This window comes from Gossypium raimondii, chromosome 7 (assembly GCF_025698545.1).
Source record: "Gossypium raimondii isolate GPD5lz chromosome 7, ASM2569854v1, whole genome shotgun sequence".
NCBI classification, from domain to species: domain Eukaryota; kingdom Viridiplantae; phylum Streptophyta; class Magnoliopsida; order Malvales; family Malvaceae; genus Gossypium; species Gossypium raimondii.
Genome location: NC_068571.1, coordinates 44,243,739 through 44,258,095, shown reverse-complemented (window position 1 = coordinate 44,258,095; position 14,357 = coordinate 44,243,739). Strand labels below are relative to the sequence as shown.

Here is a 14,357-nt window from a genome sequence, read left to right as displayed (position 1 = left end):
GATCTCATAACTTTGAAAATGACAAAGATTGTAGCTTATCTTCTGACTTGTTGAGGATGGTTGAACAAGAGGATACACAGATCTTACCTTACAAGGAATTATCAGAAATTGCAAGCTTGGTGAAGATTAGAATTGACCTGACCGCAAAAATGAAGTGAGACCTCATTAAGTTACCTCTAGAGTTCGAAGATATCTTTGTAGGATCATACCAGGATATGCCCGGGTTAAGCACTGATAATGAAATTTGCACACAGCACGATGTCAAAATTTGTATGAACGATGTAATTCTTTGTCGGGGCAATGCCTTTCTTGTTAACTCAGTATAGCTTTGCCCGTTTGAAGTCAAGTTTTTATCTCTTCAAGTTTTGTTGGATTTTATCCTGATTGAAGAGGAGGATCCAAAGTTTTCTATCGTAGTTGCGCCCCAAAACGCTCTATGAAAGAAACCTAATACCAAAGAGGGTTTTTCGCATACAGGATAAAAGTGAGAAATCTTATTCTGATCGAAAGGGTTCAGATTCGAAAAAAAAAGAAAAAAATCAAAGTCAAAAAAAAAGGAGAAATCAATCAAAGTTAAAATAAAAATATGAAAAAAAGAAAAAGAAAAGAAAATGAGAGGCCAAGGCGAAAACCCAAAAAGGGCGCTTTGTGACCAAATGTGGTTTTGAGTTGAAAACTCGAAAAGGGCGACTCAAATTTCGAGCAAAATGGGGCATGAACATCACCATTATCGAAGACTTCTAATGGGCACTGCTTCACTATTGAGATCATTAATTACTTCATCAAATGGATAAAAGGCTACTGCATGCGTCAATGTCATCATATGCCGATATAGAATTCCAGAGAGGATGATATTAGAGATTGCATTGAACTCGAATGACAGCACGATAGCTGAGGGCTGTAATCAGTTTAAAAATCAGACACCACGGTTTGTCACCGTACTGCAAGATAATGGATTTCAAAAAAATGAAATGAAAAATGAAAATAAAAAATGACGAAAAAGTAAAAATAGAGAAGCTAAGTGGGGAAAACCCGCAAAGGGCGCCTTAGGCCAAAGGGGATTTGAGTTGAAAACCCGAAAAGGGCGGCTCAAATATTGATTAGAATGGGGCATGAGGTAATCAAAGCAACTCGAATCTTGACCAAATTGGGCATGTGGTGATCTTGCTATGCCTGAATCAACAGGAAAGGATAGGCGACATCTTGGGGCATCGACAGAGCACTGTAGATTTCCTAAACACATGTCCAACTCAAAATGGTCTTCAGAAAGTTTGTACAGAGAAGTTCAAACTGCGATATCTGGGGCACCCAATTTTCATATTATTTGTTGTTCTTGGAATATTTTTTTCCTTTCCAAGATATACATTCCCAATTAATTTCTTTATCATCATTCTTTACTATTTTCGATAATTTGTTCTTTCGAGCTATGCTCAGAACCAACTTTATTCTTATCTATTGTTATGACCTTTTTGCAAACATGTTGCATTGGAATAATGATTAATGGACTAATAAAACTTTCACAAAGGAAGTTTTGCATATCACTCTGAAAAGTTTCTAAATAATATAGGGACCTGAAACAGGACTATTGTTTAGAACACACCAAATTTAAAGGTTGGAAATTTGAGAAGGAAAAGTCTAAGTTTGGGCTATCTCTTTGGATTTTGTGGTCAAATACATTGATTGAACAAAATGACAAGATGCCATAAACAAGAAAGCGATGATCATCGGGCAAGAGGAGGAGGTTACCTCAGAGAAGAGAGCCTTCATCTGCGCTTAAGTATTTGGTATGACACCCTGAGAATGGTGTAAGAAACCAGAACGATTCAAATCTTGTATCCTCGAATTGGGATAAGAGAGGATTGAGGAAGAGCCATATTTCTACCCTTGGATTGCAGTGGGAGAATGATGGCACAAATTGTGCGCCCTAATGGATTAAACTTTGAGGTTTACAGTGAGGGCAACCTGGCTAAATGTTTCTTCAGAAAAGCCAGTCAAACGAGAAGACATTACAGCACGTCAGTCACAAAGCCTTAATAAACTTTGAGTAATGACAACCTAAGCGGGATCATTCTCGAAAAAAAATAAAATTCTGCATTCATGCAAACACCATTCACATATGTCTAGTTAGGAGCATTTGATTCATTTTGATCATGCCATCCTAATCATTAAGCATAATTAGGTTCACTATACAGGTCATGTTCCCCAGAGAGCAGATCAGTGAAAATAAAAAACAAAGCCTTGCCTCCATCGGTTGCAGTGGAGCTGGTTAAAGATAGCAGATCTTGCCTTCCTGCATTAACAGTGAAGCAGATCGAAAACAAAACCTTGCCTTCATCGGTTGCAGTGGAGCTGGTTAAATATAGCAGATCTTGCCTTCCGGCATTAACAGCGAAGCAAATCGAAAATAAAGCCTTGCCTCCATCGGTTGCAGTGGAGCTGGTTAAAGATATCAGATCGAAAACAAAGCCTTCCCTCCATCGGTTGTAGTGGAGCTGGTTAAAGATAGTAGATCTTGCCTGCCTGTGTTAACAGCGAAGTAGATCGAAAACAAAGCCTTGCCTCTATTAGTTGTAGTGGAGCTGGTTAAAGATAGCGATCTTGCCCTCCTACGTCAACAGTGAAGCAGATCAAAGATTACAAGTCCTATATCCCTGGCTAGCAGTGGAATAGGTTGGAGAAAACAAGTCTTATCCCCCTGAAGTCACAGTGGGGCAGACTGAAGAATCGAATCCTATCTCCCTGATATTACAGTGGAGTGGATCGAAGCGCCAATTCCTATACCTCTAAAAATGCTGTTGGATGGAATGGAACCACATGAAGAAGAAGAGTACCAAGGGCCAAGCACGACCGGGCAAAATCAGTCCTCCGTAGTCTTTGCTCTATTCTCGTTACACGACAATGAGCAAAGAGGGGCAGCTGTAGGGCCTAAATTTTGCCCGGAGTCCAATAAAAAAATCACTAAATCCAATTACAATAACCCTAACCCAAAATACTAGCCCAGGCCCTAATCAAAAATTACAAGCCCAAAAAACAAACAAAATCAAAAAAAAACCTAGGGTTCCCTAACCCTTTTTGCGCCGCATGCCTCTTGCGCCTCTGCCTGCTCTCTGCCACAACTCCGTACATGCGCACCCTCGCACCTGCAACGACCTGTAGCAATCGCAACAAACGCAAGCAGCAGCAAAGAAAAAGAACAACAGCAAAAGACACGACGACAACATAAAAAAAATAGCAGAAAAAAACAAAAAAACAAAAAGAGAGAATTCCTGAATTTTTCTATTGTATTTTCGGCTATATAAAGCCGTTTTCGGTTTTTGTAAAGGGCCCCCTTCTTTAGGCATTCAATAAACACTATCAAAAAATCAATACAAAAAAAATGAATCAAAAAGAGAGAAAGAAATCGGAAAGCAAAAACATTTGTTCAAAAGGTGATTGATCTTCTTATTTTCTTTTTCGATTGGGATTTTGAGGCCTCGATCTCGGTTAATCGTGGGTAAAAAGAGAAAGGAAAAAGAAAAGGGAGGTTCTTACCTGTGGGTACGCCGTTGGAGCTCCGTTTCCTCCGCCCAAATCTGAGTTACACGGAGTTTTGGGGGTTTGGAGGCGGCGAAACATGAGAGTTCCTAGGGTTTTCCGTTTTAATTTTCGTTTTAAAATGAAAGGAGGCTTTTTTTTAGATTTTTCTTTAATCTTTGTGCAAAGGAAGAAACGTCACCGTTTGATACCAGTCTAATGGTTTCAAAACGGCGTCGTTTCAAGACTTATTGGCCCATACCCGATGACCCGACCCAGAGGAGGTCAGACCTGCGTTTTGGGTCCGATGGGTAATTCGCCTTGGTCTCTCCAGTTCTTCGACTCATCCAATGCAGCCTTTTGTTTCATTTTAATTTTGGCCACATAATTTCTCGCTTGTTCCAGTCTAGTCCTGCACAAAACGCCGCATTTTGGGGATGGGAAATACTCGTGATCAGTCCCTCGAACTTTTGGCGCGTTTCATTTCATCCTCCGCACCCTGTTTTACTTATTTGCAATTTTGAGCCTTATTTTTTAGCCCGATTTTAATCGATCCTCGGCCTCTTTAAACTTCAATTTTGTTTTATTTATTTTTATATATATACAAATATATAATTAAAATCAGTTTTATTTAATACTTTATTTAATATTATTTACTTATTTATACATATTTTTAAATTTGATTTTGTCATATACATATACATGCATACATTTTATAATACACATACATTTTAATTGATATACATACTTATATATGTTTATATTCTATAATCTATATGCATTTTTTATACGTATATGTATATACATACGCCTTTTATACTTTATAATCTTTAAAAATATATATATGCATACGTACGTTTTATAACCTATACATATATTTTATAATTCCTAAATACAATTTTTATGTTTTATCGTTTTAAAATATGTACATGCATCCATATATTTTATAATATTGACATATATTTTATAATATATATACTCATTTTTTATTTTATAAAATTATCCGCATATAGATATACATATATCTTCTCACATTTGTAATTTTATTCATCTTCTTTCTGTTATTATTATTCATTTACTTATTTACGTTGTTCATTATCATTTCAAAAGGACATTTTAATTCTATCCGTTTATTTACTTGTTATTATGTGATTGATTCGTCTCTTATATTTATTTATTTCATTGTTGATGGTTGTTTGTATTATTTACGCTTAACTTGTCGTATTCATTATCGTTTTGTTATACATATTAACACCATACATCAAAAAGAAAATTTTCTAAATAAGGCAATATTTTCCGTTTGGAAAATCGAGAAAACGTGCCCTAACTTACTGGGCTTCGATTTTTTTTCGTTGATTCTAAGTAACCAAATACCTTTTTTAATTCAAACATACAAATTTCAAATAAAAAACCCATTCTCGGGAATTCGACACGTTGTGTCCTAACGCATTGGATATGACATGTTATTTTCTCGAGACGAGGATTTTAAAAATAAAGGCAGTATTCGATCTTTAGGAATTTTGTGAAATCGAACCCTAACTTATTGGGTCTTGATTTCTCATTTGACCCAGATAATCGAAAATCCTTCTCAAAATGCATAGGTTTTATAAGTCAAGAGATAAATTTAATTTTGAGGATTTAAAACGCTGCACTCTAACTTACTGAGTGTGACAATTTATTTCTTTGAAATAAGTAAGCCTTATCATCCAATTCATTTTATTCAAGATAAAAGGATCGTATTTTAAAATCTTTTCAAAATTTTGACATTAAAACATTAAACAATCAATTCGGTACCAATTTTGGGCGTCACGAGGGTGCTAACCCTTCCTCGTGCGTACCCGACTCCCGAACCCGTTTTCTCAAAATTCGCAAACCTAAAATAGTTTTCAAGGTGATCCGATCACACTTTCAATAAAATATCGGTGGCAACTCCCATTTTATTTTCAAAGTCGATCCCATTTTTTCCCAAATTTTAAAAAATGGTTTCGACAATTGTATTTGAAAATTTCTTAATAATTGGATTTGAATGGAGAAACACTATTTTTTAGTAAGATTTGTAATTAATGGTTTCACTTTTTCTATTCTTAAAAAGAGAGGGAGAATTACAGAAAATAATTGGTGATGATGATTTTGGTTTTAAAAAAAATATATATATATATATATATATATATATATATATATTCATGTTATAGTAGTTAAACACCAACTTAGAATTCAGAGAATATAAATACCAATGCACCATACGAAAGTTGTATAATAATTTATGTAGCTTTTTCTCCTTTTGAATGGTGGTCCAATTAGCTTTTTGGACCTCCTTCCATTGGGCTATTTTTTAGTTCTGTTTTAGGCCTCGTGTGGGCTTTGCAAAAGCACAAGGCTTAGTGCTGTTTTGCTCAATTTCCCGTTTACATTTTAATTTTTAATAGTTTTCTAAATTTAATTTTAAATTTATTGTTCATAAAATTTTCATATACTTTAATTTTTTTAATTAATCAATTTTATTAATTAAAATATATAAAATAATTGAGATTAAACTTGGAAAAAATTATTTAGATAAATATCAAAATTATAATGAATTTTGATCGCGGTAATCTTACTATCTACATTTTTTAAAATAAAATAAAAAATTATTCTAATTCCAAAAGTTTTAGAATTAGATATTTTTGTTTAATATATAAAAGGTTGTTTTATTTTTCAAGCAAACAAGCCGGCAGATTGCTTGATGAAAAAAAAATCAGCTGGCAGCATTATATGAGTTACAATTACAAGTCTAAATATTGACGAAGGTTTTGTATTAAGTGTCAAATTATATTATATTTTATGATTGTTGTTGTTAAAAAGTACAAATTATGCACACCACACACACCATCACTCTTTTCTCAAATATTCAAACTTGAATTAACCATTAGATTCAAAACTTAAGATGGTTGGTCCATGCATGTGAAGCATTTAATGTGTAAATAGTTGAAAGTTGATGGATGGAATCCGAAACCATTTTTTAATGTATAATTAAATAAAATTGGTTTTGTAAGGGATGAAGCGCAAATTTGTAAAGATTTTCCATCACATTTAAACAATTTATGTTCAACATAAAGTGCTTCTCATTTTATGAATGTCAACTAAACTTTTTATTATGTTTCCTACATTAAACCTATTTTGATCTGGTTATTCTTTAATAATAAAAACTACTTTTGAAACTTTCTAATATATTTTAATTAATAAATCCAGTGAATTACTCACCAAAAAAAAGTTATAATTTAATTCAAAAATTTGATCTCATTTTAAAACTGTATAATTTTATCTCGATTTTAGATTCATCAAGAATTAGAAAACTCATATTTTTTCCCATAAAAAAATCAACTTTTGGCATTATAAAGTGATAATGATGGAACAACATATTATTAATTAGCGGACTAATTAAAACATATATAACAAGAATTGTATGAAAATATTGACCCTAATAGGGCAGGCCATCTAGAGGCAAAAAAGCAAATAACCTGAATTCGCTTTGTCACCAAATTAACGTATAATAATTGTTTTCAAAAATAATTAAATATTGTTATTATGACTAAAAACCACTTTTTAGCCCTTTTTTGATTCATCCTTATCTTTAATTCAAGGGTTATCCTTTCATGAAAGCCCACCAATGCCAAGTCCCCCAGTTCTCATTAAGACCCACAATCTCTTTGCACTTTGATGGTAATGATTGTGACATTTAATTAATATGAAAACCCTACACCCACTATTTCACCTTATTGCCCCCAAATCAAATTAAAGATACCAGAAAAGTTGATGGTGATTTCAACGTTGGTTTGGCCAAATCATTTACTTTTTTTAAATCATTTTGTTACTCTTTTTTCGAATACTCTTCAATTGAATCTACACAGCATTTGGCTCATTGGTAAAAGATCTGGGATTAATTTATGGGTTTTGCTTGTGTAATAATTTAGGGTGTGAGTTTTTTATTCGGTTAAATTACTTTTTTAAATGAAAATATTCACATGAATTATCGCACGAGTTTTTACATCAATCCAGTTAAAATTTATGTTATTGAAACTGGACCGATTAGATTGAAAATCGATTGATGTATCGGTTTAAACAAATAAATCGATTTGTCTTTGAACGAATCACGTAAAATTAGTAAAAGAATTGAAAATATGGACAAAAATTGGCAGTGAATTGATTTTATATATTTCTTAATTTTTATCAATTTATTTAATTATTATTTGATTAACAATCAAATCGATGATCTAATTAGTTTAAATACAAATTCATTTTCTAAAACATTGATTAAAACAAAATAATTTAACGTAATTTTAAAGTCCGGAAATAAAAGTAATAAAACATAGAGCCAAAAGGAGAAAAAGAAAAAGGTAAAACTAGCTTTTAAAAATTGCATTTTCCCACTTTAATTTTCCAAAAAGGTCCATCATGAAATCATACATATAAATTTGGAATCTTGTACAAAATTTCACCAAATTCACACCATTCCAATTACCATCATAGCATATATATATATATATATATATATATAAATCCCAACAACAAAGCCAAGAAAACATTAAATTTTTTCTATACTAAACGAGGAAATGGGGAACAGCATAGGAGGAAGAAACAAGGCAAAGGTAATGAAAATCGATGGTGAAACCATCAAATTAAAGACACCAATTCGAGTTTGGGATGTTCTAAAAGATTATCCAACAGGCCATGTTTTATTAGATTCACAAACCGTGAAGCATTATGGGATCCGTGCTAAGCCATTAGAGCCACAAGAGAGCTTGAAACCCAAGAAAATCTACTTCTTGGTGGAGCTGCCGAAGCTTGCCGATGATGAAGTTCATAAGGCGCCGAGGAGGGTGCGGTCAGGAGGGATTCATATGAGTGCTAAAGATAGGTTAGAGTGTTTGATGTTGTCGAGAAGGACGGTGTCGGACCTTTCTATGGTTCGACCGTCGTCGACGAGCATGGTGCCCGATGGGGTTCGACTAGGTGGTGGTGGTACTTCCGGTGGGGGGATGATGACTGTGAAAATGAGGTTGCCTAAGTCTCAAATGGCTAAGTTGATGGAAGAGAGCAAAGATGGTGTTGAGGTGGCTGAGAAGATCCTTGATCTTTATACCGGAAATGGTGGTAGTGGCGGTGATGATGCCGGTAATCGAATCCACCGTGAAGCACCGTGGAAGCCTGGCCTTGGTACCGTTGGAGAAAACTTTAAGCCCAAACGTGAGGTATGCAAATTTTATCCTTTTTCTTATTTTTTTAAGAATTACCAATTCTGGTTAAAATGCACTAATAGTCCCTCTACTTTCACATTGTTTGTATTTTCCATCAATTTTTCAACCTAACTTATTTATTTCTCATCAATCATATATCATGTCGTGTAAAAGGCAACTTAATCAGCATGTCATATTGAGGTCAAAATACTAAGTATTAGATTGTATTTTGTCTTCTCTACTAAAAAAGAGTTCATTCATTTCTATCTTTAAAAAACTAGCATGTTGATAGCATAACCAAATAAGACATGTGGTGTGCCACGTGTACCTCATACTGACATATAGGGATCAGTTTTTAATAGTAGAAATAGAAATAATTTTTCACAGAATGGTCAATTTACTCTTTGATCTAACTTATAGGGACTAATTTGCCTATTTTTTTAGTAGAGGGGGAAAAATGCAATCCAACTCCTAATACGAGAGCCTCCATAATACTTTTACCGACATACCTATAAAATTTAATGGAAAATACTAATGATTGTAAAAATACAGGGACTAACAACATAATTTAACCATCAAGCTTTTATGTTCCATAAATTACTTCAATCAATTTCAAAAATCCTGGAAAATTAGGTGAACTTATTAGAAAACATAAGGAAAGTCACATGCAAAGTATAAGCTAACAACTGAATTTTCAATGGTTTTTGGGCCTACATGTTTGCTAGTACTTAATTGCAAAAAATAAATAAATAAAAAAGGGCTTGTTAAAATAATTTATAAACGGTTTGGTCATTGATGCAATGTTGTTTTGGTAGCTAGCCAAAAGAAGATTGGTCAACTTGAGAGATATGCATTGTTATTGTCTCACTTTACCAAAATCTACAATTTTGTGCAACAATTTAAAGATTTAATCAAACTAATCTTTTTGTATTGTTTACTTAAGTTGTTGTGGATTGGCTTGGATAATTTATTTTATTATTTTTATAATTATACCTAAAAAATATTTTTGTTGTTAAATTTTAAATTTAGATTGAATAACCCGCCCAAGCTTGACTCGAACAAGTTGGGTGATAATTTTTTTTCAATTTATCATGGTTTAGTTGTAGTTTTTGTAAGGACGATAATAGAGTAAGACGGAATAATTTTTTATCAGCCCCGGCCCAATTTTCACTTATACCAGAACTCATCTCGTCCCGAAATTTATTTAATACATTACCACGTGGTCTCAATTTCAGAATGATTTCCTTGTTAAAAAATGGACATAATTTTTATAATTAAAATTAAGAAATTAAGTTATGTTGTAAAATCTTATAAAAAATAAATTCATAAATAAATATTGGTAATTGTAAGTTGAAAAAGAGTAATTAATTTCCTTGTCATTTTTTCAAAGTTGATTGTAAGAAATGGTCAATTAGATAATTAAAGGTCATGAATTCTAGACATGTTAAGAACAATTCATTTAGATTTAACTATTTTTGCTAAGTCAATTTAATTGCGATATCTATAGTAAACCTATCCAAACTGATTGATGAAACTTCTTCACCTTGCATATTGCAAATAACCCAATTTTGACTTTTAAAATATTCCAATTCTACCCATTCATGTTTTCAACCCTTTTATTTGGTCAATTTTTATGAGATATATATCATTGTTTTGATCGTGCAAAACTTTTTCAACCATTTTTCTTTGGTTAAAATACGTGTCAAGTACTCATGCTCTTCGTATATTTAAAATTTAGTCCTCTAATTTTATTTCAAGGAAAATAGTTTCTCTATTGTTAAGATTTAAAATGTAAGTCTATTTGTTAACATTATTAACTTCAATTTTTTGTTACATAGCTACTAATTGAGTTTTTTAATTTCACCCCTAATTAAAGTAGCTAAATTATTGAAAGAAAATAAAATATGATGAATGTTTTAAAAAATGAAAAGCTAAAATTAAGATTTTTAAATTTTTTTTACGATTTTTTTATTTAACAGAAGAGAGTGAGCTTTATTCCACAAGAAGAAGGTGAAATCCATTTAGCAAATCAATTGTAGCAGCCAAATTTGGAGTCAGCATCAAAATCCAGCATTTCAGCCCCAATACTAGTTTTCTTTCTAAATAACTTATTATTTATGACTTCTTTTTCTTTTTTATATAATCACATGAATTTTCATATGTTTTACGGTTCAAGTCTAGTTCTATTCGGTGAGGTGACATTCAGGTAAAGCCCTCCCAACAATACCGACTATAGTGTTCGAACTTGATCTAAATACCTAGAGAAGAAGTCTACTTTCACTTCTTCCAAATGGTTGGTACGATAGATAGTTGAATATGGATTGTAAATACTGAAATTTCAAACTAGATTTATTGAATATCATATCTTAAAGGTGGCTGTATGATTTTTTTTGGGTTAAAGTTTGGTATTAATCTTTATATTATGCGTAAGTTGTGGATCTAATCTTTATATTTGAATTTGGTTATTTTAGATCCTTTACTTTTTCAAATTTTAGAATTCGTTTATGATTAAATCATAGATTATAATTCATTAAGTTAAGATATGCTATGCGACAAACATATTATTATATGTACAGGGGTGAAGCTAAACAATTTTTTATAGAGGGACCAGAATTAAGTTGTATGTCTTTATGAGAGCTAAAATGCAATTTTACTATTTTAAAGCTTATATCTTTCTAATTTTTTTAAAGGACAATCAAATTTTTATTTTTTTAGAGGGCCAAAGTGTAATTTTACCATGTACCAATTAAAAATTTTAGAAACTTTAAAGGACTAAAAATGAGATTTCTCATTTTAAGGGGTAGGGGCCCGTGCCAACCCCCTAGTGTCGTCTCTGCACATGTATAATGCCATAACAACTTGTTTTTTTTTTATATATTACTTTCAAAAAAAGCTAGTTAATAAATTTAAAGATTGTTGTTTGCGTCAAGATTGAATTTTCAAAATTAGAAAAATATATAGATGAAGAATGATCCAATTGGACAACATTAACTAAACCTACAACTTTACTAATAGTACAAGACTAACAACAACATTTAACCAAATATATTTAACTATTATCATTTGGGCTAGGACTGAAATTTCACAATTCAAAAGTACAGAGACTAAAATTGGTTAATTTGAAAAGTATAGGTACTAAAATGACTAAATTAAAGTACAAGAACTAAATTCATAACTTGTGAATAGCATAATTTGAACCTTTTTAATTACAAAATAAATCCACAAATGTAATTACAAATAATACAAATTTAAATAACTATCACTAGAATTAATAATTACAAAACACATGATTATTCTAAAAAACACGAGATCAATCAAAATATAGCTAAACTTATACCAAAAATAAACATGGTAATACCTAATCCAAAAGTGTCTGCACATAATGGGGCTTAAATCAAAATGAGATTTGTTTTTATATTTGTCATTACCTTTTTCTCTTTTTTTTTTGAAAGTTTTAATAATACAAAGAAAATATAATTACAAATATGTACAAATATATTTCTAGACCAACTACAATTCTAACTAATACAATGCATAATGGATGAAGTGTTATAACTTAGAAATAGAATTTAATATACAACTTTATTAACCGAATCTATCATGTCAAATCATCAAAAACAAAATTATATGCAAAGCGTACTTGAATCCATTCATTTTTCAAAATCTTTAATATTGTGGTTTTGATTTTCCAAATTAGCACACAAGTAATTCAGAGAAAGGGACTCTATTTTCTAAAGATGGGATATTAGAAAAGCTACATATGTATAATTTGGGGATCATAACCTAATATATAACATTTGCACATTAACCTAATTTCTAATCATTTCCATCATTAATTAGAAATTAGTAACAAAGTATCTACACATATTTGGCTCATAATTTATTTAGGGATAAATTTTAAAACTATACATGAACTTTAGTCTAATGTGCAATTATATACATGTACTTTGATTTTATGCAATTTTATATATAAAATTTTGATTTGATCCAATTCTCATAAATTATTAACACAATTATTGATATAGCATAATTTTATATTTATATATTGCATACACATATAATTATATTTATTCAATATAAAAACAAATTGACGTGTTTATTTAAATTTAAATGATTGAATCAAAATTAAAGTTTTATTTGTATAATTAAAGCTTGTGTATTAAATTGCACATTGAATCAAAGTTCATGTATAATTTTGGGATTTATCCCTTTTATTTAATAACTAAAGCCCAATAAACCTTAATCAAATTAAATCACTCTTAATTTGAGCTAACATTTTATGATAATAAATAATAACATGTAATTATTCTTATTATATATGTGATGTTCATATTTTCGAACACGAATAATTGGATAAAAGCTAAACTAATTAAAAAAGAATCAGCCAAAACACTGACAAGTCGTGCACAAGATGGGAGTGAGACTCACAAATTACAATTACAAATGGTGAGATTCAAACTCAAGATTTTAAGATTTAGGATCTCAACTTTTACCAACAATACTATTTTTTTTTTTCCGATTTAATCATGATGCTTGGAAAAATGTTCGGATTTAAAGTTATAATGCCATCAAGGGTTTAAGCAATGCAAATCATTTCTCACTTCACCAGTCATTAGTTGTAGAGGCGACACTAAGGGCTCCTCACCCAAAAATGGATATTTTTGTATATAATCCTTCTAAAAGTTCTAAGATTATAAACTAGTACAACAGTAAAATTGCATCTTAACACTTTTCAAATTTTAAATTTAAATCTAGGCCTACTCTCAAATCTTTCACTAACTACTTAGCTAAATCTTTCAATTTCAATAAAAACATAAGAAATATTCTTGTATGGATTTAATTGCATTATAAATTATTTTTATATTTATTAAATATAAAATATTATCGAAATCAATTGATTGCTTGTTACAACAAATTCTTATTACTAGTAACAAGACTAAAGTGATTATCCAGCAATCCATTTGAAATCACAATTGCAACAAATTAATTTGTTTACCTTTTATTTAATCATTCTTCTTTATTCTTGTTCTAGAATGGGATAGAAAAGAAGTGGTTTTGGTGTGGCCCATTCCAAGTTTCCCTTACACACCTTCCTTCTTTGCTTCAAGCTGCCCAAGTAGGCAAACCCTAATAATAATGATTAATGGGTTGGCTTAAGTGAACAATGATGGTACACCTTCATTGTCATCTAACTATGTAAAATTACAAATAGTCACCAAATCATTCAATTTTGTTATTTTTATCATCAACAGGCTAACGATGGTAACTTTTAAAATCGGTATCATAGCAATTTTAACCCTTAATATTTATACTGTGTCAATTTAGTCTTGATTCTAAAAAAATTAACCTTCAACATTTACACCATGTAATTTAGTTTTTTTTTTTTTTTACCTTTTCTATGTGACCCTTTCACCCAAAAAGCTACAAAAACAAATTAACGGCTAAATTTGATTGAAAATATACAAAAATAGAAACACCAAAAATCTAAGATAAATTTTTTATCTTATCTCATTCTTTTAAAATTAACTCTCAATGTCACTAAGAAAAGCAAAACTACAAAAGGCTAAATTACACAATGTGTAAATGTTGGGGTTAATTCTTTTAGGATCAAAACTAAATTGACATAATTTT

At 31.0% G+C, this 14,357-nt stretch overlaps 1 protein-coding gene across 2 annotated transcripts; it reads left to right on the top strand.

The window, feature by feature from the left end:
- The first annotated feature begins 7,999 nt into the window (after positions 1 to 7,999).
- On the top strand, positions 8,000 to 11,144 carry LOC105789086 (uncharacterized protein At1g66480). Of its 2 annotated transcripts, none has more exons than XM_012616326.2 (2): positions 8,000 to 8,741; positions 10,709 to 11,144. In XM_012616326.2, exons 1-2 carry the CDS (start codon positions 8,103 to 8,105, stop codon positions 10,763 to 10,765), a joined length of 696 nt encoding a protein of 231 aa, XP_012471780.1. In that variant the 5' UTR covers positions 8,000 to 8,102; the 3' UTR covers positions 10,766 to 11,144. The 2 variants fall into 2 exon arrangements, with proteins under 2 accessions (XP_012471780.1, XP_012471773.1); XM_012616319.2 differs by having other exon boundaries at positions 8,011 to 8,741; positions 10,706 to 11,144.
- Positions 11,145 to 14,357: the final 3,213 nt, after the last annotated feature.

What these genes read in the sequence shown, in the direction of transcription:
- LOC105789086 (XM_012616319.2), top strand. Translation starts at nt 8,103, where the DNA reads ATGGGGAACAGCATAGGAGGAAGAAACAAGGCAAAGGTAATGAAAATC. An exon ending in ACTTTAAGCCCAAACGTGAG is followed by an intron (nt 8,742 to 10,705) that starts GTATGCAAATTT and finishes TTTATTTAACAG; the next exon opens with AAGAGAGTGAGCTTTATTCC.